This window comes from Mercenaria mercenaria, chromosome 5, assembly GCF_021730395.1.
Source record: "Mercenaria mercenaria strain notata chromosome 5, MADL_Memer_1, whole genome shotgun sequence".
Lineage (NCBI taxonomy): Eukaryota > Metazoa > Mollusca > Bivalvia > Venerida > Veneridae > Mercenaria > Mercenaria mercenaria.
This window is the reverse complement of record NC_069365.1, coordinates 39,690,976-39,717,843: the sequence shown is the minus strand read 5'-3', so window position 1 is coordinate 39,717,843 and position 26,868 is coordinate 39,690,976. Positions and strand designations below refer to the sequence as shown.

Here is a 26,868-nt window from a genome sequence, read left to right as displayed (position 1 = left end):
TCCAGTAATAGTTGAATAAAATGGCTGAGAGAACTGATGTGAATGAAATGTTTCAAAAGATGGGAGAGAAATTAGGCTGGTTCAAGCATAATAATTCGGATGAGGCCAAAAATGCAGTAAGGACATATTGTTAGACTAGGTTCTTAACTACACTGTCTTGTTAAATGCAAGGATATTTGGTAATATTTGTTAAATTTCGTTCAGTTGAAAATCGATTTATATGGATATTTACTTCTTATCATAAGCATTTTCTCCATGAGCTAAATCAGAAAAAAAGGAAAAGATGAAATAAAGCTTTTGTTATTTTTCGGCCTGAAAGGTATTTAAGGCTTATAAAAGTTTGATGGACATGGAAACTGATTCAGAATGAATTCTATGATTACTTTAAAACTGAAAGACATGAAAGAAATTGGTTTATAATTTGTTTACTTTCATCAGACTTCAGATTCACAATCAGTGGAACAGAAAAGACAGAGAAATTAGAGAAATTTACTACAGTTTTCAATAAAGTCTGATATATATTGAAATGAGAGATAGTACTAGAAATACAGGTGCATAAATGTCTTTACAGAGCAATTGGTATAGAACCCCATCAATCTTTTATTAGTCTGTCACAATGAGAATACAAAACATAGAGTTGTCATTTTACTTTTCTTTAACTGACCCACTTTAGGCTCCAAAAATAAACCAGCAAATGAATTGCAAAACTGTGTCAAATACCTGATACATAAACTTTGAATGAACACTCACTCCCGGACTGTTTTTTCAAAGGAAATGATTTTTAACTGGTGTCCTTTGCAATCATATTGCATTGTTTTTGTGACCAAAATCAATTTTATATTATGTTGCTATCTTGTCAAGTTGACATTCAACTGGCAGGTTCTGATTTTGCAGGTGACACTGAGTGCAAAGAAGAAAACAAAAGTGAAGGAAGGAAATGTTGACACAGTGATTGATGATTCCAAATCAAATGGTAAGAGAATTTTCTTTGTCATTGAAACTATTTATTATGTTTTTCAGTGAATTACCGAAAAATTAGAGCGAAATTTATCGGGGTTCTCACAGTGAAAAAAAAATCAATTATGTTTTCCAGTGGTAAAGTGAAACTATAAAATGAATAAATTTAGTCAGAATATGAAATAAAAAGAAAATTTGTGTGTTTCACATGTAAGATCAAAATATCTTTTACTATGAACACCATATCTTAAATTTTCACTCGAGGCTATGCCACTCATGAAAATATTGCATCTGGTGTTCACTTGTGAAAGATATTTCAGTCTTACACTGAAACAAACAAATATCCTCAATGTATCGCTGTAAGTAAGTAAGATCTTTGCTTTATTTTTGACTGTTTTACATTTGTAAACTTTCAGACAGATTTTCATTTGTAACCAGTACTATCTTATACTTGTAGATCAGACTTTGAAACCAATATTACAAAAATGAATTTTATAGGGATCAGGATTTGTTTTCTCCTAAAGTTGGAGTGGTTTATAGGGCCCTTCAGATCATTTTGTTTTCCCCTAAAATTGATTTTACAGTGGGATTTTTATTTTCCTGTACTAAAATACTGAGCTTGTTTTTACATGTGAGTAACAGGCCCAAGCCCTTTACCCACTTACAAAAAAAACCCCTGGTTATAAAGTGTGCTCCATGTTAATCAGTATTATGAAATACGTTTTGAGACTGTATACCGGTAAAACGATTACTTGTTTTCTTATTTAGGAAAGAAGACAGACAAACTGAAACTGAAAAAGAAGAAGACACAAGTTACAGGGGATGCTTCTAAGCAGTCAGACAAATCAGGAACTCTTGCCAAACAGACATTGCTACAAACTAAAGCCCAAAGTTTTAAAGTGTTGCTGTCCTCTGACAGTGATTCAAGTTTCACAGACATACCTAAACAAAAGGTCAAAACAGGCAATGGAAAGGCTGTCCTTCAAGTGTGTAGTGACTCCGATGATGATCTGGCACATACTGGAATTGCTAATAATAACTCTAATGCATGTATTAAAGAAAGCTTTGTAGATGCAGTTGAAGGTATATATGTACCAGAAAATATGTCATGTCCAAAGTTCGAACCAATTTTAGATGTAAAACCAAAGAGAGAATCTGATATAGACTATAATGATACTGTTGTTAAGAACAGAGTTTCTCTTGCTTCTTGTACACTAGATCTTGACAATCTTGGTGAACCACTAGTTGAATCTACCAGAATACATAGACGAAGCAGTATTACTTACAAAAGAATTATTGAAGATTTGGACAGTTCTGCAGAAGATTGCAAAGTGGTTGAAAATACTAACACATTTAGAAGAGAAAAGCTGGCAGATGAAATGATGGACCATGAAGCATCGGTATGTGATGAAACTAATTATGTAACTGCAACAGAAATCGTTGATGATACAATGAATTCATCACAGTCAAATCACTCTAACGGAAAATCTGGTGACAGAGCTCCCATCAAAGAAATGAGAAAAAAGCCAGATAACCTCAGGGAAGAAAAGAAAAATGACAATCATATATGTAAAATAAGGAGCCCGATTCATTCGGACAAGAGTGAATCTGAAGAAGAGGTGGAAGTAATGGACACTGCCACTCAGACAGATGAAGTTGTTATTGCTGACATTGATAGTTTAGAACAAACTGGCGAATCAGATAAGAAAGTGCATAGAGCATATAAAGAAGAAACCATTTTGGACACCCAAGGAAAACTTCTTGATTTTTACAACAGGTATAGAACAACTGATGATATGTATAATGAAGACACTGTGCAAGATAGTCATGCTATTGCAGAAAGTTGTTCTCTTCAACAAGTATCGGATGCTTTAGAATTGTCAAATTCAGAAAAAGAACAGTTAGGCGTATCTCTATATACTAACATTACAGTTATTGAAGATAAGCTTGCATTCACAACTATAAGTACACATGTTCATGACTATTCTAAAGAAACAGTTGGTCATGAAAGCAAGTCTTTTTCAAAAACAGATGTTTTTAATAATACTTCTGGTTTGGATAACAACACTGCTGTATATGATCAAGAAACAAACATCACAGATTCTGGTCATAATCATTTTGAAGCATATGTACCATTGGTTGGGGTTAATGAAGATTTACAAGAAACAAATAATGGTGTGGAAAATGTGCATGAAGAAATCACTGATGGTGAAATTAATAGTACTGAATCTGAAACAAAGTCAGAAGCTGAAGAAAGTATATATGAGGTAAATGATGCCGGCACACAAACTGAAGAGCTTTATAAGGTAGAGAGAGCTTCTGCTGATGAAGAACAGAAAGAATCAGATCAAAGTAATGTTGAAGCTGGAAGCAGTGAGGATGAACTAAAAGAAAAGGAACAAAATGAATGTTCTGGCAATGATGAAAGTGTCAATAAAAATGAGGCAGATTTTATTAGGAAGAAGAAAATGATGGAAGACATATCAGATGAATCTGATACCAGTGAAAGAAGTAGGGAGGATATCTCTGCAAGAACTAGTGACAGTAGTGATAGCTCAGATGCTATTAGTGCAAGTTTTGCGAAGCTTGCTGAGAAGTCTAGGAACAAGAAGCAGAAGAAAGTAGATGTCGCAGACCAGAGCTGGAGGTGAGTGTTCCGAGTAATTTATTTTTCCATGATTAATTTTAATAAGCATGAATCTTGATGGAAGTAATGCTAGTCATACTAAGAATGGCTGGCAGCAATACTGCAATTCTAAATTCACTATTAAATGATATAAAGTAATATCATAGTGGATGACTTATAATTGACTTAGGGCACCCAGGTACGTGCGAATAATCGAATGTATTGTTATTTCAGGTCCAGTAGAAGATTCAGCAGTGATTCCAGTAGTGATGGTGACCTTGAAGCATGTATGCTTTTAGCTGTATTTCATAATTATAACCTTTTTCAGCTGTCTGCTGCAGTAAACTCTTTAATGTTTTTCTTATTTTTTTTTGTGCAGTAAGTTCACTAGGGATAAATCAAGCCTACAGTTCTAGAGGTTGTATGGCTTATCATCAAACAAGCTGAATGATATCTGTGATGATAAGAAAGGAACTAAAATATTTGAAGTTATAAGTCCACCTCTGATTTATGTGGGGAAGTTATCAGTAGATACAGTGTGGAGATAAAGCAAGTGCTCTTGCACTGGTTAGGTAAACTGTCCATTGTGCAGTTGAGATAATGAGGAAAAAAGTTTTAAACACAAATGAAGTGAGCACATTTTCTCTTTGACTGGTGAGATATCCGACAAATATGTATGTGAAATACCAGTATAGTTACTGTACTTCCAAATTAAAATCCTAAATTAATGTTCTATTCTAAATTAAATTTTTGTTGTACATCAAATCAATACTTGAATGTGTTTTTCAGGTTGTTTACCATTTTTGTGTTTTTATTTAGTTTTCCAGAAACTGAAGAAGCCAGAACAGAAAAAGTCTGATTCATCAAGTCCAATGAGGTACATGTAGCATTAAGGATATGCAGTTAAATTTACATTAACCATTACTCTGCTGGTGGCAAGTGGTTTTGCCTTTGCGACCAGTGCAGACCAAGATCAACCTGCACATCTGTGATCATGGTCTGTACTGTTCGCTGTTCAGTCAGTAAAGTTTCAATCAACACCCCTTCAAATAATAAGTAGTACTGATGGACCAGTCCATTTTAGAAATTTAGCAGGCTAAAGGTTAAGCAACCACCTTGTGAAAAAGCAAAAAGCAGTCTCTTAATACAAATGGTCTTTCAACATAACATAATTTATTCTGTAGCATTAAAAAAAAAGGAAATAAAAATGTGTTGTAATAGACGTGGTCTCTTGAGCAAGTCTGAGTGTAGTATACTTGAATATGTTTTAACCATTACCCTGCCAAATTTCTAAACTGGACTGGTATATCATTGAATTTGGGCAGTACCATTTATTATTTGAAGAGGTTTTCACTGAAAATGTACTGACTGAATAGTGTACTGTGCAGACCAGGATCAGCCTGCATAGATGTACAGGCTGATCTTAAACTGCATTGATCGCAAAGGCAGAATCACAGGCTAAAGGATTAAAATACATGCATGTCTGTTTACAGCTAAGCAAGATTGACTGCAGACTGCTTTATTATTTATAAAATTCAAAATGGATCTGGTCGTAGTGTTATACTGGTGCACTGCATTGAACAAAAATAAAAAGACTGCTTAGATGAAGGAAATGATACATCATAGATTCATGAAGTTGCACAACAGTTAAATGTTCTCTTGTTCAACTTAGGTACTTGGAAATCATTTTTGCCCAGCCCACTTACGGTGACCTCGACTTAGTCGTCACTTTTGGAAAGTTGGTGTGCGTCCGTCCGTCCGATTTTGTCCAGACCATAACTTTGACATGCATGGACCAATCTTGTTTATATTTGGCATTAATGTTTACCTGTCATGCACAAACCCCATGTTCCTATCTCAAAGGTCAAGGTCACAGTTGGAGGTCAAATTGAAGTTTGTACGGAGCATTTCTTCTTGATGCATGGTGGGATTTTGATGTAACTTGGTATGAATGTTCACCATTATGAGATGGAGTGTCATGCGCAAAAACCAAGTCCCTAGGTCTAAGGTCAAGGTCACACTTAGACAGCTGGTGGGCTCGACATTCTGCCCATAGGCATACTTGTTAGGATATTGCAATAATTTTGTAACAGTGTTGAAATATCCTGTTACTATAAGAATTAGACATACAATGCACCAGCCTGCATAGCGTCATACTAAGGGAATGGGTGCATCTACAGATAGTGGGGGTCATGAGTTTGATCAAAGGTGAGGCATATGTTCTTTGTCATCATTTGTTGAAAAACATTTTGTATGAAATCTTTCGGTCATTACCTCTGATTCATACTCAGAAGTTGGCAACTGGTTTGTACAAGTACAGAATCCAGGAACTCTGGTTAGGTGAACGGTCCGCCATTACGTACTGAAATTCTGTTGGGAAAACAACACTATACTCAAAAGAGACAAAGCATTGCCCATTCTCAAGAACCCTTGTATCATTGTCTCAGAATATAAATCATATCGACTTAAGCTGTAAATTGTTGCTATTTTCCATTTCAGTATGAATGATTTCATTGTAGAAGATGATGATATAACCAGTGAGTCAGAGGACAGTGGATTCTATTTGAGAGAAACATTGGAACTAGAAAAGGGGTTAGTTATCATTCCTGGCTCACGCGTAAATATTGTATGAATTTAGGTTTAAAAACTTTAATCTGAGCACCAGTCACTAAATTCCAGCAGTTGATTGGTAGATTCTGATCGTAACCATAAAGTTGAATAGTAGCAAGAATCCAGTATGTATGAAGCGTAGTGGTACAGAAAATGGGAAAAGTTGCTGTAAGCTATATGCATAGTTTCTGTCAAATGTTTTCAGTTTTAGATGAATGGTTGCATGGCCTTTCACGAGAAAAGCACATTGTACAACTAAAAGGGGGAAAATCAAATTGTTATGATAATGATAATAATAGTATTTTTATGCTCCCCAAAGAGAGAGCATATATTTGCCGCTTTGTCCGTCCTGCCCGTCCGTCAAACTTTTGTCTGGAGTATAACTTGAAAAGTATTAATGGCATTTGATTGAAACTTCACATAATCATAGAGGCCATTAAAGCAAAGTGCATTGTCAAAGAAAAATAACTCTACCTTACCTAGTTTTTGAATTATCTCCTTTTATTATACAAAATAAGGCTTGTCCGGAGCATTACTTGGAAAGTATTAATGGCATTTGATTGAAACTTCACAAAATGATAGAAGCCTTTTTTTTTGGTTTTACCCATATTGGGACAAGCACTTGCATCGGGGAGCATCATGCGGTTTTACCGATTCCTTGTTTTATCAATTTGCTACAATCCAGAAGGTAACGGCTTTAGGAGTATATTGTTTTGTAAGATCTGCTAAGAGTATTGGTTGAAATACGCACTTTTTTTTTTTTTACATATTTCAACCAAAAGTTTTAGATCTACATAATTATGTAAACAATACCATTTGAAACGTTTAACAATGTGCTTTTGAGTATTTTTCTTCTTGTGTGTAAAATGTCAATGAGATCTGGAAAGAAACCACCAAATTTCAATCATGAAGTATAGATGCATGTAACATACTTCAAGGGCAGTTCGAAGCATTGCAAAGCTATCATCCTCAGCATTGCCTCTCACATTGCGACTTTCTGCTGGTAATTACCAATACTTAAGTATTTACGTTTTGCAGGAAGGACCAGTTGTCAGGGTTACATGTTGCAGCAACTATTGATGATGATGATGATAGTGATGACTTCTCATCAAGTAAGTTCACTATGTTAGTTGAACTCAAATAGAACAAACAGCTATTGTACTCATCCTGTGCTGGTGCTGCTTCAAGGTTAATGTGTTTTGGCATGGTTCTTAATCTTACTTGATCTTCTTTATTTCTGCCCCTACGATTTTGGTTAAGATTTTTTATGTAAGCTGGTATCTCAGTAACCACTTGTGGGAATGGATTGAAACTTCACACACTTCGTGGGCTCAGCGCGAAACTATTGTAAGTGACATTCTGGCCTAAAATGATCTTTTTGCAGATTTATAGATCTTTTTATATCCCCCAATATGTGAAAAAATATTGGAGTTCAGTTCCAACAAAAAAAGGAGAAAAATGATATTTGTCATTTTATTGTATGTGCAATTTGTTTATACTTTCAGTGCGAAACTATTGTAAGTGTACTAGTGCACTTACAATAGTTTCGCACAAAGATTTTTAAATTTTACATTGGTATAAAAGTATTGTAACTGTATCCATATAAAAATTAATGTACTTTTGTCATTCATTTCAAGGTCTGTTATATAGTACACTGGTATAGAAATAGCTTCTTCACCTGACAAGAGAGAAAAAAGGAAAAAGTGTAGTTACAATAGTTTCGCGCTGGAAAAAAATCTTGTTGAGTCAGTTACAATACCTAGCAAAATTCATTTTGCTTTAAAATGTCATGTTTTTAGAGGTTCCATTTGTATCATTGTTGGTATTTTTGGTTTGAAGATTGCATATTGTGTGTCGGGACTGACTGTTTGGGGGTTGGAATTTTTGAAAGAGAAAAAAAATTGGTTTTGGATTTGCTGAAAAAAAAAAATTCTGGCTTCAGCATGAAGAAAAGAAAATCTGACTTCAAAGGAACTGAACTTTTTTTTTTATTTATTTATTTATTTGCAATAATATTCTTTATACAATTAGCAATCTTCTGAGAACTGTAGCACATGGACAGGCCCTTTTTAAAAAAGAATTACAAGCTGACCTATAAATCACAGAAACACCAAGAAAAGAAGGTGCCAGGTATAGATCTTCCAGGGGAGATTTTTTGTCTTACAGGTCAACACTATCTCTTCTAAACTGACAGCTAAAATGTGGGTATGAACACATAAGTTATAAGGTTTGTTTAGGTTTCTGTAAATGCAAAAAATATCCTTGAAAATGCTACAAGAATGTCAAGGATAAGTCCACGGGAGTTGGCTACATAAAACATGAATAGGAATAAAATGAGGATTTTTTTTTCTTTTTGCCATTATATGTCAATAGCCTGGAAGTGCTGTTTGATTACCTATTTAGTACTATTATACCTACCTTTCCTTCTTATTTATAAGAATATACAGATAATTGTATCTTAAAAGCTCACCAGAATTCTGCATTTAACTTTTGAAACAAACACCAATGATACTACACAAAAGTATATTTTTTTCAAGGATAATTGGACATAATTCACCTAAAGTAACATACTGCCATAATTAGAATTCAGGATTTGGCATGCACAAATTTCAAAATTGTCTGTCTGGGAGAGAACCCAATACAACCATCACACTATAAAGGTTGCAACACTTTTAAAAAGTGAGATGACAATTTTATAGAAAATACTTCTCAAAAAGGTACTATTAGACTAAACAAGAGTACTGCCTATGGGTGCCATCGCTTGAATGCAAGTGCTGGACAATATTTAAGAAAAGAGTTTTGTTAAAATTTTCTAAGTACAAAAAGGGCCATAATTCTAATAAAATCTAAGTTAGAGTTATGGTTCTTGAATACCTACATTGTCATCTAAGTTTCAAAGCTGTACCGCTTATAGATTTTAGAAAAGTTGACCTAAACAAAAAAGCTAAACCAATAAACTCAAATTTTCTAAGTACAAAAAGGGCCATAATTCTAACAAAATGCATATCACAGTTATGGGTCTTGGCCTACATAGTCCCTTAATGATGATAAACAGTTGTGTAAAGTTTCAAAGCTTTAACCAATAAACTCAAATTTTCTAAGTACAGAAAAGACAATATTTCTATCAAAATGCATACATGTATCAGAGTTATTGGTCTTGGCCTACATAGTCTCCTAATGATGATAAACAAGTATGAAAAGTATCAAAGATGTAGCTTTTATAGTTTCTGAGAAAAGGTGGACATAACCAAAATTTTATCCAAGAAACTAAAATTTTCTAAGTACAAAAAAGACCATAATTCCGACAAAAAAATGCATACCAGATTATTTCTTTGCCTGCATAGTCATCTAATGATGGTATAAAAGTGTGCAAAGTTTCAAAGCTGTAGCTTTTACAATGTTTTAGAAAATGTGAACCTAAACAAAATTTAAACCAACGCCGACACAGACACTGACGATCAAGTGACGACAGTATCTTCTAGATTTTTATTTAAAGTCAGACAAACTAAAAAACTGAAATAAAAATACTTATGATTTTTTAACTCTTTATGATAAAAAAAATCACTTAAAATAGAACTAGTCTTCTGGTAAAAAAGTGCAAAATTATTGATGACAGAAATAATTTTCTGTTAAAACTGCAGGACTTTGGGTTTAAATACCAAAGTTTTGCAGGCTGGGGCCTCCTTCCACGATCTCCCCACCCAGGCACCCCTACCCCAACTTTGATAAAAATGATACACACTAGTATACTTATTAGAAACTTATTTTTAATTTATCTAGATCAATTACCAACTTCACTGCAGAAAAAATACAGATATCAAATTGAAACTTCACAGTCATGTGCCTTTGGGGTTATAAAACTAGTTGATTGCATCAAGTCCCATAAGTCTGACATGCATTTTGGTCAAATTATGTCCCCTTTTGAATATAAACCTTCTGGTTAAAGTTTTGCATGCAAGTTACTATCTCCAAAACTAATGCAGATACGGGATTAAAATTCTATAGATATTTTAACATTTAGGGTAACATTTTCCTGCTTCTGGGACAATAATTAAATAGTCGAGTATTGGCTGTCTTACGGACAGCTCTTGTTTTACACTAGTAACAAGACTGCTTGTACCTTGAATAAATTCTAAAATGATTTTGACCTTTGTTTAACCTAAAAGGAATCATTAAAAAATATAGGCTAAAACAGGTACAGGTAGCTATTAGCAGAATGACCTATTAAGTACAAAGGCCTGGGCGTGATAATTCCAAACTAGAATATTATTAATTTCTCCAAATATATATCAGTGCTCCAGAGCTACTTGTACAGTTCAAATATTTCCCCTGATACTTTCCATATTAATAGAGACCCGAGAGAGGGAGGGGAGTGCATAGCCTGGGAATCCAGTCTGACAATTTTTTATGCCCCCCCCCCCCCCGGCATCTACTGATGCGGGAGGCATATAGTGATTGTCCTGTCCGTCCGTTTATCCGTATGAGGTTAACCAAATGGGACCGTTTCGTCTAGCATCAGTACCCCTATCTAGAATGACTTGATAGTTATGGAGATGTAACCTGTGACCATTCATCATCTTCAGACATCACCTGACCTCAGTTTGACCTTGACCTCATTTTGTACTTAGGTTGCTTTATATGGGCTATCTCTTGGTCAACCAAGTTAGACCGTTCCATCTAGCATCAATACTGCTTACAAGAATGAATTGATACTAATACAGATGTAAACTGTGACCATTCCTCATCTTCAAACATCACCTGACCTCAGTTTGACCTTGACCCTGACCTCAATTTGGTGCAAAATCTATCAACAGGGCTGCCCCCGGGGGGGGGGGGGGGGGCATCAAGCGTTTATTGAACACAGCTCCTTGTTTCTACCTGCAAATTGACAGCCTGGGGAAGCCTGTTTTTTGACCGCAGCACCACCTATATTACACTCGAGATATTATGCTGGTGTATGATAAAGAACGATAACTTCTGAAAGCAATACAAAAATAGAAACAGAATTCTCACGGAAGAGACAGATCGGAATCATGTACTTACGAAGGTTTAGGAAGGCAAATTAATCGGGATCTTTAATGCATAGATATTAGGTATGATTTATTCTGACAAAGCAAAAATATTATCAACGGCTTCCCAGGCTAGGGAGTGTAATATTAAAGTACCACAACTCTTCCTGACCACATTTTTCCTTAACACAACCTCCGTGTCTGTAAAGCCCCTTTTGTTACTGTAATTTCATGGAACATCTGTCAGTGTTACCGATCACCTTGTTTAACCATTTTGCGTATAGAAGTATAAGAATTAAATAATTATGAAAATCAAAGGGATTTGTATTTTAAGCTATTTCATGTGTACCTTCTAAAGAAAATTATTCAATACAGAACAGAATATATTTCTTTATCATGTGTGTGTTGTTGTTCTTTTTTTGTTTTTTTTTTTAATAACAAAAACTATTTTGAACAAAAAACCTCTGGTTTACCGGTACTCTAAAAAAAAATATTTTGACCTTCAAGTTCTGAAAAAAAAATTCTGACTTTAATAGAAAGTGAAGAAAATAAAATTTTGACTCAGAGTAAAATCTCAGCCCCCACCCCTACAAAAGTTCAAATGGTTAGTCTCTTAAATGACTTTTTTGGCAGATAAACAGAACAATTTTGAATTTGACACAAGTAAACAAAAGGTCCATTGGAATGGACTTCATTTGTTGAAATTTCATCAAACAATAAAGAGCATAAGTTTAAAGGGTCTGTCCACAATGTCAGTTTGCTAAGCCGTTCTCCGTGTACTTCAGATGTACCCAGTGCTTAACCAGTTGAGAAATGACACAGACAGACCGACCGACATCTGCAAAACAATATACCCCTTCTTCTTCGAAGGGAGGCATTAAAATCTAATGCTCTGCAATTTATTTTAAATTTTAAAAGGAATACTCAAAATCATGATGTTTGCTTATACACATTTTTATACCCACACAAACAAAGTTAGGTGGGGGATGGTATATAGTGAGTGAGTGAGTTGGGTTTTACGGCGAATTGACACAAAGTGGGAGGTATTATAGGAATAAGCTTATCGGTCTGTCTGTTTTCATAGTTTCTGGGCAATAACTCATGAAAGGCTTGATCGATTTATTATTATATAAATAAATCTTGGTACACAGGTTTTATCTCATGAAATACAGGTTTGACTTCGACTACAAACCGCCTATTTTTTGACGCAGTTATGGTCCCTTTCCAACTTAAAATTTGCCATACTTCTGTGACAAGGCCGTATTGTGGGTGTATTATTTGTCACTCCTGTGACAGCTCTTGTGTCTCTTAAAAAACTGTCGCAGCAAAGGAATTTTATTTTATACTTTCCCGTGATCTTCTGGGAATATTTTTAAGACTTGAGAGAAAAATAGCTTAGCTGAGGTACATTGTATATTGATTCTTTTTTTTTATTAAGTAAACTGGAAGCTAAACTATTATTAAACTATTGTAGTTGAGCTTTGTTCTTAGTTGATTCAAGTAATGTTACTTCACAAGTTTTGTAATGCTTAGCAGCGAACAACAAAATGAGACAGAACCCTGTGCTTAGTATGCATCTTTTGTCATTTTAATTTACACCCTTGAATCTCCTGCTAGCTAGCTGTTATTAGAATTTGTTGGAAAATTCCCCACTTTGGTGTATTTGATAGCTCTTATTCTTGCTTTTACAGTGTTATTCAAAAGATTGTGTATTATCATCATGGTCAACAAAATATTTTATTTTTATTTTCATGTATATATATTCTATTACAATATTGAAATACCATTTGTATACAAATGTTGTATCACAACAAACTTTGAACACATGCGAGATACCTACTTTTAGTTTGATTGTCTGTTCATAATGTGTGAAGCAAACGTATAAATTCTACATAAAATAGTAGAATGGAAATAGCTTAATTTAGCATACTACTGAAAACAGATACTTGGTTTTGACCCCTTCAAAATCATTACATTTTTTTTAACTAAAGCAGTATGAAAGTAATTGAAGGTTCAAAACTAGGATGAAATTGTCAGACAAAAACGTTCAGATACAATAGTTTCGCGCTGAGATTTATGGTTCTCATTGTTGGATTTTCAGCGCAAAACTATTGTAAGTGACTTGCCTTGAAATTTGTTTTTACTCATTAAAAGTATTTTGGTTTTTAACTTCAGACACTGAGATGGATAACAATATCATATTTTGTATTTGTTAGAAAAAAAGTCAGTTACCATAGTTTCACGCTAAATTTTGTAGGCATTCATATTGGATTTTCAGCGTGAAAGTATTGTAAGTGACATTATTCCAAATTTATCAAAAATTAACAATATTATCATGGTTTCAGCTCTCAATAGCTAAATGAATAACATTTTTACAGAGTATACTTAAATCTTATCCAATTTTATGAATTTTTAAAAAAAAGAAACAGTTTTTTCCTTCTCCTGAACAATTTCAAGAATGTAAGTTACAATAGTTTCGCCCTGAGCCCTCGACTTATTCACTGTGATAAACTGACTTAATTGCACAGGTTCCATAACTATGTTTTGCTTTAAAAAAAAAAAATTGTGCCCCTTTTTTTACCATTCGGTAAGGGTTTTATATGTAAGCTGGTAGCTCAGTACCCACTTATGGGAATGAATTGAAACTTCACACACTTGTTTACTGTGATGGTCTGACATGCACTGCACAGGTTCCATAGCTCTACTTTGCAGATTTACAAAATCATGCCCCTTTTTCGACATAGCAGTTTTTGTATGTAAGTATCTCAGTACCCACTAATGGGAATGAAATGGAACTCCTAACACTTGTTCACTATCATGATCTGACATGCAGTGTACAGGTTCTATAACTCTACTTGGCATATTTTCAAAATTATGCCCCTTTTGCGACTTTAATTGGGATTGGTAACAGCGTAAGTCTTTAAAGATGAATGTCTCATTTATAATTTTATCAACATGATTAAATATATTAAACCCCATTTTTCTAAAAAAAGGTTTTTTTGTTTTGTATTTAATGTACATTGTTTAGTTGGACAGCAGGTAATTTTTTGTAAAGACATTGGGAAGTCAGAACTTGTATGTCATTTTATTTGACAGATCATTTTTAGATGACTATTAACCATAAAAAAGACAATTAAAGGGAGGTAATAAAGATTTGAAAAAATGTGAAAGCAAATTGAATGATCTGTCATTTTATATGTAAATGTATAATTCTTACAAACAAAAGTAGTTAGTTTGTTCAGATAATGATATAAATAACTTCAATGGAATTTAAAAACTCATGGCAAATTTTTTAAGCATTTGATATAAATTTGGCTGCTTTCTTCATCAACATTAATCAAAACACTATATATAAAGGTAAACAAATAGGTTGTCACTCAACTCATTTGTTGTTAATTTGGAGTGTTTCAACATCAGTGTTGAGACATAATTTGACTTATTTCATACTATAGGTCAGATTACAAAGAGCCAGAATGTTAACCCTTATTCTGCTGGACACGATTGCCTTTGTGACCAGTGTAGATCTTGATCAGGCTGCACACCCATGCAAACTAAGGGATTTTAATATCAGTTTGCACAAATGTTCTCGATGATGAGGCAACCTGTCATGCGCAAAACCTGGACCCCTGGCTCAAGGTCAAGATCACAATTGGGGGTCAAAGGTCAACAGGGCTTTTTTCCTGTCCGTTCCATAACTCTGCCATCCATGAAGGGATTTTAATATTACTTGGCACAAATGTTTCCCATGATGAGACAACATGTCGTGCTCAAAACCCGGATCCCTGGCTCAAAGGTCAAGGTCACAATTGGAGGTCAAATGTTAATAGATTTTTTTTCCTGTCTGGTCCAGAACTCTGTCATCCATCAAGGGATTACAGTATTACTTTGCACAAATATTCCCCTGCATGAGACTGATTGTTTTGCACAAAACGCAGGCCCAAGATCTAAGGTCAAGGTCACACTTAGAGGCCAAAGGTCAGATACAAAAATGACTTTGTCAGGAGCATTTCTTCTTCATGCAGGGAGGGATTTTGATATAACTTGGCACAAATGTTCACCACCATAAGACAGATTGTCATGCGCAAGAACTAGGTCTAAGGTCAAGGTCATACTTAGAGGTCAAAGGTTGAATTTAAAAATGACTTTGTCCGGAGCATTTCTTCTTCATTCTTGGAGGGATTTTGATGTAACTTGGCACAAATATGAGGCACCCTTGTTTTTAGAATTACGTTCCTTTGTTATTACTATAAATAGATTATATTGTTACTTTTTTATTACTGGCCATAGGGAAAAATCGAGACCACTTTTTTGTGGTACAACATGCATGTTACATCAAATTTTTAGGTGTATTTTGACCTATCTCTACCTGTTAAAGAGTTTTATGTGGACTTAACTTAGATTTATTTTTTTTTTAAGGATTTATTTCCCTTCTTTGTTACTATAAATAACTTATATGATAACTTGTTCATAATTGGCCAAAAAAAATCCATATGAAAACAACTGTAGGTTTTTATATATGCAAAATTTAATTCAAGTGTTTTGTTATGACATACCGGTATATATATATAGTACAATATTGTTTATACATCATTGACAGATATAAGTGCATTATGTTATACTGCAGTGGAGAAAATTAGGTGCCTTCCAGTAGGGAACTTTGTATTGCATGGCAATACTTCATTCACTTGTTTCCTTTATTTCAGTGGATGATTTCCTCTGATCCTTTTAGCTCACCAGATTCAGTGTGAGCTATTAGTATAGGCAGATTGTTCCGCATGCATAGTCCATTATCAATATTTTATCTTTTCCCTTAAGACTGCTGGTCTTCTACATACCCCTTTGTGGTATAGTCGGATATTATATGAGCCGCGCCATGAGAAAACCAACATAGTGGGTTTGCGACCAGCATGGATCCAGACCAGCCTGCGCATCCGCGCAGTCTGGTCAGGCTCCATGCTGTTTGCTTTTAAAGCCTACTGGAATTGGAGAAACTATTAGCGAACAGCATGGATCCTGACCAGACTGCGCGGATGCGCAGGCTGGTCTGGATCCATGCTGGTCGCAAAGCCACTATGTTGATTTTCTCATGGCACGGCTCATATTATAATTATGACTTCATCTTTACCTTTAAATGAAACTTTAATTGGAGACATGCTTATTTTTCAAACGTTTCAAGTTTTATATCAGTTTCTATTCATGATTTTCAGAAATTTACCCACCCAGTGTGACTAAACATAAGAAAAAGAAAACTGCTAAAGCAAAGAAACAGGCAAATAAATCCTGGTCCTTTTCTTCTGATAGTGAAGAGAAGATTGATGCCAAAAGTAACAAACTGTTGAAGAAGTCAAAGGAGGATATTAAATCCAAAGGCCAGAAAATAACCAAAACTTTAAAAAAAATGAAAAACAGAGTAGATATAGATCTGTCGTCAGACTCAGAATCTGATACTGAAATTTTTAATGTGGAAAGTTTGAAAACTGACATTCTTGGTGATAGAAAGAGGAGAGTTGTTGGTGATGGCAATGATGTGAGGGACACAGTTCAATCTTTGAACAAGACAAATGGTACTAGTAAAGATACTGGAAAAATGGATTCTTCAAATGGTATGTCAGGATTAGTGAATGATGAAGAGCCTTTGTTTAAAACTCCCAACCCTCTTAGGAAAAAGAAAAATGTTCTTGAAGAAAATAAGGAGAATGTGTTAAGAACTCCAACTGCTGGGAAAGGAAGGGAACCAAAAACACCAAAATCTATATCAAAACCTGTGTACATTTCACTCTCAGGCACTGATAGTGATGCTGATGATTCGTCTGATTTTATTATCTCGATTTCTGATTCATCAGCCAATAACAAAACACCATCAACACCCTTGTCATTGAAAAATGTGACCACTCCAAGGACAACACCCCTTTCATTGAAAAATTTGACCACTCCAATGTCAGCCAAGTCCTTTCCAACTTGCACTTTCCTAAAATCTTTGTCTAACACCACAGATGATAGCAGACGACATCCTGAGGCTAGAAGGTATTAATGATTTTATAACTCAAGCTTTGTCTACCTGTACATACGAAAACGTCTTTTTAATAAGTTTTTTTTGAAAACTTGAGTGTCTGTAAAGACAAAAACAAAAAATTTAAATATAAGCTTTTGCATTAAGAATATAAACATTTTTATGTAGGCGATACATTGAGTCAGCTGTCTTTATACCTATTCTATATTCAGTTTGGAGAAAACTTTTTAATGTGATATCTTGTGAGAAAAAGCTGTAATTTAGGGTTATAATGGGTATGCTACCTATTGATAGCACATACATCAGTTCGAAAATCTGATTTTGATATTTAATATGTAGAATGATGATTGTGTATACGTACAATATATTTCAGGTTTGTTAATAACTTCAAAAAGTGCAAGGAAGAACTATCAACATATCTCTTTAGACTCTACAACAAGACCATATTTGAAAACAAGGTAGTATTCATGGTGGTATTATTTTCACAAAAATCCATAAATAATGCCAGTTGCGAATTCTTATTACTATGCATCAGGTCCTAAAACACAAATTGTCAGGTTTTGCCTGTTTTTAGCTCATCTGATTTTTTTGGGGGAAAATGATGAGTTATTGTCATCACTTGATCGGCGTCGGCATTTGGCGTTGCCTGGTTGATTTTTATGTTTAGATCAGCTTTTCTCCTAAACTATCAAAGATGTTGCTTTAAAACTTGCAACACTTGTTCACCATCAATAGCTGACTATATACAGTAAGAAATATAACTCCATCCTGCTTTTTGCAAGAATTATGGCCCCATTTGGACTTAGAAAATATCAGATTTCTTGGTTAAGTTTTATGTGAAAGTCAACTTTTCTCCTAAACTATCAAAGCTATTGCTTTAAAACTTGCCACACTTGTTCACTATCAATAATTGACTCTGTACAATAAGAAATGTAACTTCATCCTCCTTTTTGCAAGAACTATGGCCCCATTTGGACTTAGAAAATCAGATTTCTTTGTTAAGTTTTGTGTTAAGGTCAGCTTTTCTCCTAAACTATCAAAGCTGTTGCTTTAAAACTTGCAACACTTGTTCACCATCAAAAGCTGAGTCTGTACAGCAAGAAACTTAGTCCTGCTTTTTGCAAGAATTATGGCCCCTTTTGGACTTAGAAAATCATTGGTAGGACAATATTTCTATTATACAGAAACAAAAAAATCAGATGAGCTTCATTGTACAGACATTTCTTTTTATTTTGAGAATAATGATTTGTAGAAGAGATTAGTTTTCCTATTCATTACTAATGCATTTGTTCTCAAAGTTTTTCAAAAATACAGGTATATTCAGTTATATTTATTGGTAAGTCTGTGCACATCAACAAAAATATGTCATCAAAGAAATGATATTTTGGTATATGTTCTCCTTGAAATTTAAAATCCATGACTTCATTTCGCAACAAAATAGAAATTTTATGGATACCATGAATTCTTTAAAACAAAATTGACTGACTTTATAGCAAGACATAATAGGAAGAACGTAAAGCTTTATAATCATAACATGAAAATACGCTATTGTAATTACAAGATTCAGTTATGTTTTTATCTTTGAATCATTTGACAGTCTCTGTTGACTAAATCGTGTTTGTAAAAACAGATTTGCGTTATCATTTGAATACAATTGTATTTTAGCTGCCGTCAGATTTGCCTGTGATTTGGAACAAGCGTCTGCTTCGCACAGCTGGTTACTGTGCATACAAAAAAAATTCCAAAGATGACCGAGATCGCTCCACCAGAATAGAGCTCTCGGTCAAAGTCTGTGATAACACAGGTATGAAAATAGTGTCCTATGTTATTTCAAAGGGTATTGGTGAAAACCTGTACTAGTTGCATGATTTTGATTATTTGAATTGTTTCAGGTCATTGTTGACCCCATCCAAAGGTGTTATCAGTTTTTATTTCAAAAGCCTTATTTCTTCAAAAATACAGTAGTCAACAGATATCCAGGAACAGTAATTATTGACCTTTGTGGCAAAGTAGTCTTTGTCTTTTACATAGAATCTGCCCCTCACCTCTGTAGGTTACAGTCCTGCTCATGTTATCATGTGAGAAAGCCATCTAGGCAGCATATAGGAAGTTTGTTTCTACCATTGCTGGAATGATATCCAGAAGTGCTGCCTGATGTCTTTCCTCACCATTTAAGTTGGAAACACATATGATGACATTGTGTTGACAAGACTTAAAATCCAACAAAAAACCCAAACAGTTGAATAGTATTTATCCCTGTCTTTATTATACAAAATGTACTGTATAAGTGGAAAACATCGCACATAGAAATGTTAGGGAATTTAGATATCAGTCAGCATAGATTTCCACGTTCACCAAGACATGTCATTATTGTCAAGTAAAAATAAACAAACTAAGCCTTTGCACTTCAGTTTTCAGCAGTTCAGGAATATTTCTGCTCATGAAACATCTAGAAATGGCAATTTGCTATTTTTATGCCCCCGGCATCTACTGATGCAGGAGGCATATAGTGATTGTCCTGTCCGTCCGTCCCTCCGTTCGTTCGTTCATCCGTCAGTACGAGGTTACCCAAATGGGACCGTTTCGTCTAGCATCAATACCCCTAACAAGAATGACTTTATACTAATGCAGATGTAACCTGTGACCATTCCTCATCTTCAGACATCACCTGACCTCAGTTTGACCTTGACCTTGACCTCATTTTGGACTTAGGTTGCTTTAAATGGGCCATCTCTTGGTTAACCAAATGGGACCGTTTCGTCTAGCATCAAACCGCTTACAAGAATGAATTGATACTAATACAGATGTAACCTGTGACCATTCCTCATCTTCAAACATCACCTGACCTCAGTTTGACCTTGACCTCGTTTTGGTTGCTTTGTATCGACAAGGATGCCACTGGGGGCATCAAGCGTTTATTGAACGCAGCTCCTTGTTATGCCCTCGGCATCTACTGATGCGGGAGACATATAGTGATTGCCCTGTCCGTCTGTCCATTCATTCGTTCGTCCTTCCATCCGTCCGTCTGTACGAGGTTAACCAAATGGGAGCGTTTCGTCTAGCATCAATACCCCTTACTAGAATGACTTGATACTAATGCAGATGTAACCTGTGACCATTCCTTGTCTTCAGACATCACCTGACCTCAGTTTGACCTTGACCTTGACCTCATTTTGGACTTAGGTTGCTTTATATGGGCCATCTCTTGGTTAACCAAATGGGACCGTTTCGTCTAGCATCAATACCGCTTACAAGAATGAATTGATACTAATACAGATGTAACCTGTGACCATTCCTCATCTTCAAACTTCACCTGACCTCAGTTTGACCTTGACCTTGATCTCGTTTTGGACTTCCTTTGTATCGACAAGGATGCCACCGGGGGCATCAAGCGTTTATTGAATGCAGCTCCTTGTTTTCACCAGCAACTATATCCATTCAAACAGTACAATTATATGGTTTCAAGTTAGGTGTGTAATGAGCCTTATCATACTTTTACTTGATTTCAGAGAGAGTGAGGGATACATTGATACATGAGATGTGTCATGCTGCCGTCTGGTTACTGAATGGTGTCAATGGTGGCCATGGTTCCTTCTGGAAATACTGGTATGACAAAAAGACCTTCTGGAAAAAAAAAGATAGACAACATTGCTAGAAATTGATAGCCTTTTGCCCCAACTACAAAAATTGCAGGGATTTCGTTTACTTGTTTAAACTTGATTGGTTATCCCTGTAAAGAACAGATTCATGAATGAAGAGGCCCCACGCTGAATGACTAGTGTATTTTCTGTGACAGTATGACAAAAGGCAACATGCATAAAACATTTCAACCTTCACCTTAGGTTGATGTGGGAAAGTTGCTGGTTACATTTGGAGAACAAATCAGTATTGGTACACAACCCATGAGCAATGATATTAAAGGTTAACTGTCTACCACTATGTATTAGCAGAATTCCTTGGAATATGTTGATGCCCTTCCTAATGGCTTAGGCACCAAAGAGTCCCCTTGAATTCTGCTCCAGCTGGTTTACGGAAGGTCAGTGGTTCTACACAGGTACCCGCTATTGATGACCTGGGGTCTTCCTCCATCATCAAAGCTGGAAAGTCGCCATATTTATAGGTTATTAGCTTTGTATCAGGAAATATGCACGAGTTCTTCAGCGGAAATATTGCGCGACTTTAGGAGCGCAATATTCTTCCGCTGAAGAACGAGTGCATATTTCCCGATGCAAAGATAATAACCTTTTTATTACATACTCATCTACACGTATAAATATTATGTAAATACCATATATATGTTCAACAGCCTGAATAGGATTGACAAAATTGAACTTAACAGAAATAAATAGTGCAACAATACACACTGAATTACGTCACGCACCCGATCTAATTCAGGCGTCGGTGTATGGAAAAATATTGACGTTTCCGGTACCAGTGTAACTTAACGGAGAATAGAAACGAGTATGTAATAAGACCTTTAATTGTGTCGGTGCAACGTTAAACCCAACAAAATAAATAAATTGAATTCTGCAGCTGCTATAACATGAAAACATACAAAATCACTGAAGTCACAAATGCACCTTAAGTTTTTGAACTGTCTGGATGGTTTTACATGTACTTTTGTTCCCAGAAAGGCACTAGTCTCCAAGCTTTTTTTCTGTTATCCCTATATCATGTTGGGAAGTTTTCTGTTTCTTTAAGAGAACTGAAGTAAGTTTAACTAGCAACCTTAGGTACATGTATTTTATTGATACAATGAAAAGCTCTAGATTGGATATTAATTTGCACGAAGTCTGATTTGTGGCTAAATTAACTTTTTTGTTGAGTAGTTGCTATACTAAATATACATTACTATCTTTCAGGGCACGACATGCCACCAGGGTTCACCCTGAGTTACCTGCAATCAGTGTGTGTCACAGTTACTCCATTAATACCAAGTTTACATACAGATGTAAAAAATGTGGCTATAGGTAAGAAAGGGCCCATGTTGATTAATTTTTATGCCCCCAAAAGTGGCCATATTAAAATTGCACTGTACATGCGTCAGTGCGTCCGGTTAATTCTTGTCCAGGCTGTAACTCTTTCATCCATCAAGGGATTTTGAAATTGCTTGGCATAAATGTTCACCATAATGAGACGACGTGTCATGCGCAAGACCCAGACCCGTAGCTCCAAGGTCAAGGTCACACTTAGAGGTCAAAGGTTATCATGGTCACTTTCGTGTCCAGTCCATAACTCTGCCATCCATGAAGGGATTTTCAAATAACTTGGCATAAATGTTTACCATAATGAGACGACGTGTCATGCGCAAGATCCAGACCCCTACCTCCAAGTCAAGGTCACACTTAGAAGTCAAATGTAAACAGGGTCTGTTTCGTGTCAGGTCCATAACTCTGCCATTCATCAAGGGATTTTGAAATTACTTGGCATAAATGTTCCTCATAATGAGACGACGTGTCTTGCACAAGATCCAGACCAATAGTTCTAAGGTCAAGGTCACACTTAGAGGTTAAAGGTTAACAGGGTCTGTTGCTTGTACGGTCCACAACTCTGCCATCGATGAAGGGATTTTGAAATTACTTGGCATAAATGTTCCCTATAATGAGATGCGGTGTCATGCACAAGACCCAGACCCCTAGCTCCAAGGTCAAGGTCACACTGAGAAGTCAAAGGTTTTTCTTGTTTGACCCGCTTATGACCTGGGTCTCTTAGGTCAAGGTCAAGGTCACGAAATGATGTGTGATTTTTTATGCATACAGCTGTATCATTCTTGGGCATGCTTCGTGGGCAATTGTCACCAATAGTGACAGCTCTTGTTTAAATTTGAAATATAGATTTAATCTCCGTAATATACTATTTCAGTACAGTGTATCTCGTTTTTTATGCCCCCACCATAAAATGGGGAGAGGGGGTGCATATAGTGTTTCCCCTGTCTGTGTGTGTGTGTGTGTTCAGGAAAGGGTGGTGTTCGTGTCCGGGCCATAACTTTGACATGCATGGTCCGATTTCAGAATAATTTGACAGAAATGATAAGCATGGATAGATGATAATGTTTTGCGCAAAACCATTTAACTAGCTCAAAGGTCAAGGTCACAGTCCTTGGTTGAACTTAGCCAATTTTCACTACATTTATACTGATAATGTGGTCTTCGTGTCTGGTCCATAAATTTGACATGCATTGTCCGATTTAACACAAATGAACAACATAGATTGATGGTGTGTCATGCGCAACAATTGTTTCGCCACCTCAAAGGTAAAGGTCAGAGTTCTTGGTTGAACTTAGTAATTTTTTTGCTTTGTTTATAGTAACGATTAGTGTTTGAGACCGGCCCATAACTTTGACATGCATAGTCAGATTTTGAAATAATTTGGCACAAATGATCAGCATGGATTGATGACATGTCATGCTGCTCAAAGGTCAAGGTCATAGAACTTGGTTGAATTTGTAAATTTTCGGATGAATGGTATATTTGTCAGGCTCATACTTTTGACATGCATAGTTGGATTTTGAAATAATTTGGCACAAATGATAAGCATAGATATACAATGTGTTGCATGCAACAAGTTTGTGTTGCCAGCACAAAGGTCACGGCCACAGTGCTTGCTTGAACTTTGTTGATATTCGGTATGTTTTTACATTGTTGTATTTGAACTAGTTGTAGTCTAGAACATTAAATCTCTAAAATTCTTGTAACCAAATTCTAATACAGAATGCTAAGTTTTCTGGTTTTCCTACAATATTTTTTTTTGTAAATAAATAAGGCCAAGGGTCCTTCTTTTAGTTTGTGAGCAGTGCCATGCCTGTAACCTTTCTCATGTTGCAGGGGCATCCGTGTCTGTGACACATTTCTAGTTTCTCAAATATATCAATTTCCGTCTTTCTGGTTTTAGCTTACTATGGAATGAAAAGGAATTGACAGTGTAGTCAAAATTCATATTGTATTGTACAGTATAGATAGAGTGATGCTTTTCGTCCACACTTTGTCAAAGCTTATTCATGTTTAGCCTTTAGCCTGCTGGCGGCAAGTGATTCTGTCTATGCGACCAGTACAGACCAAGATCGGCCTGCACATCCATGCAGGCAGATCATGGTCTGCACTGTTCGCTATGCAGTCAGTAAATTTTCAGTGAACACCCCTTCCAATAATTAATGGTATTGCCTAAACTGAATGATCGACCAGTCCATTTTAGAAATTTAGCAAGCTAAAGGTTAAAAGAATGAGCATCTTATATCTCTATATTGTAAACAGGGAAATGTTCACAGAAGTTTGGCTTTGGCATATGTTATGTGATCTGTTTTCAAAACATGTGCATATATAAAATTTTCAAAACATATATTACTAGATTCTTGGTTCGCAAGTAAGTCCTGACACAGTAAAATAGCGAAGAATAAATCATGCAAAAATTTCCAGAATGATGTATATTTTAAAGACCTGCTCCAGTCCTACCTTATAACCTTAAATTGTCACTGAAAAAGCATGAAAATTCTGATTATGAACAGTGACACCTGTCAAAATAGAGTCTATTTTATATAAAATTCTATATAAAATACCTGTGGTTTTGCGTGCTAAAGTGTGGCGCATGGCCGTTAACTGTTACTTATTGTAATCATGGGTTGCATACACACAGTAGAATTTTAATAGCCGCTGTTCAGGGCTTTAAGAGATATTTATCATGCTGGATTAATACTTTTAGAATTGAAGGTTGAATGGTTGATGAATATACTGTCGTGGTATATGTTATATTCTGCAGTACTGCTCATATATATATATATATAATGCAGTTTCAACATTTGTAATACTGGATTTTGCTTCTTTCATGTTTTCTCGAATATAAGATGTATTTGTTCAAACTGTTAATGAAGATATGTAAGCTGCTACAGTTATATTTGTCTGAGAGCAATATATATTTCATTGATGATACTTTACTTGTAAAGCAGGTACAGAATTTCACATGATATAACACACAGATAATTTCTGTACATTTTGGTCATGTTTGATTTTAAGAACTTACAACTTTTTATGGCAAAGTTTGCATAAAACTTACCATTATGTTTTAGAGTCAGTACATAAACCTATGATTTAGATTGTTTATTTACTGAATTAATATTTTAAATCAGATAGTATGTCTGTACAAAGACACAGCATTAAATTTGTAATTAATGCATATGTTTGGTTCTCTTTCAGTATTGGTCGTCATTCAAAGTCACTGGACGTGAAAAAGAAAGTTTGTGGCTATTGTCGAGGAGAGTTTGAATTAATTCAGAACTCAGTACCAGCCACTCCCACCTCAGCTGTAGGCTCCGCCTCTTCAACACCAAAACCACCCAATAAGTTTGCGCTGTTTGTTAAAGATAATTATAACACTGTGAAGAAACAAAATCAGGGCTTGAAGCACGGAGATGTAATGAAGGAACTCAGTAAACTGTTTGCAGAGAGTAAAATAACCTCCTGATGTGCAATGTACATTTTCATGTAGGGTTTGATTACGTTACGTGAAATTGTAACTTGGTGCCAACCACACCCACCTCAACTATTAAGCTCCTCCTCCTTGACATTTCAGTTGCCAGGACAACCAAAATACTTACAGTGAAACAAGACCAAGAACATAGATATGAAGAGACTTTGTAGATTATTACAGAAAGCAAAAGTTTTATCCTGATTTCTTAAGTGTGTTTGAGTAATGAAATAATTTTCTTCTAAAGCCTAGATGTTTTATCGAGACTTTATATCAATGATAGGTACCAAACCTAGTGTGTAAATGTTGCTGTGATATTCCAGTGGAATGAAGATGAGGAGAAGCATTTTTACTCTGAACAGCTTTTCCTTTGAAAATACTTTTTTTAAAAGATTTGTGCATGTGTTAGTGATCAAGATACAGTGGATTGAGTAAATTTCACAAAGGCTTTATTTATCAATTTCATGGTCAGCATCCTTATTTCGCATTGTTAAAAACTTTGCAAAATATGAATGTTTTTTATGACATTTCACAAATATTTTGGATACTGCCAATTCCACACATTTTTTGAACGGAAATATTTGCAAAAAACTGTTTCAGAGCTAAGATTGTTTATTATGATGACGTGGAAATTTAAGCGGGCTGATATTTTCACAGTTTTATTGAATTTCACGACATTCTCAAACATTTACACATCGCTTACTTTTCCGCTAATACAGTATTCTTGTATATTAGCAATAATAAAACCATCACTGGTATTAACCAATCTGCAGTAGTGTTCTAGCCTTTTGGTGGATTACTGAAATCAGACGATTGTCTAAGATAGAAATTATATTCTAATAAATTACATTATAGCAAATGACTTATGAGTTAAATGTAAAACCAAGTCTATCAACTGCTTTCCTCTTTATGTCCCATTTGAGGAGGGGGGATGTATATTGATTGCTCAGCCAGAACAGTCTGATCAGTAATACAGAGTGTTAATCTTGTCTGGATGATTGCTCACAGTTGTAACATATCCTATATCCTTGCGGTAGGGCAAGTCAAGGTCAAGGTCCAGTGAATGGTTCTAATCAGTAATTGGAGAAATCTTGAACCTGTGACTGTGCAACTTCTAATGAGTGCCTTTGATCAAATGTTTTAGGTCAAGATCATAGTAACCTTACCAATTTATCACATATTTGACGTGGCGGGAGTGA

General features: G+C 35.3%; 1 protein-coding gene across 1 annotated transcript; it reads left to right on the top strand.

The window, feature by feature from the left end:
- LOC123556949 (dentin sialophosphoprotein-like) lies at window positions 1–26,528 on the top strand. The gene is made up of 13 exons (XM_045348061.2): window positions 1–116; window positions 895–973; window positions 1,726–3,604; window positions 3,818–3,870; window positions 4,403–4,460; window positions 6,083–6,175; window positions 7,232–7,305; window positions 16,410–17,226; window positions 17,586–17,670; window positions 18,878–19,016; window positions 20,722–20,818; window positions 22,075–22,182; window positions 25,399–26,528. The coding sequence occupies exons 1-13, from the start codon at window positions 21–23 to the stop codon at window positions 25,664–25,666; spliced, it is 3,846 nt and encodes a 1,281-aa protein (XP_045203996.2). The 5' UTR covers window positions 1–20; the 3' UTR covers window positions 25,667–26,528.
- The last annotated feature ends 340 nt before the right edge of the window (window positions 26,529–26,868 follow it).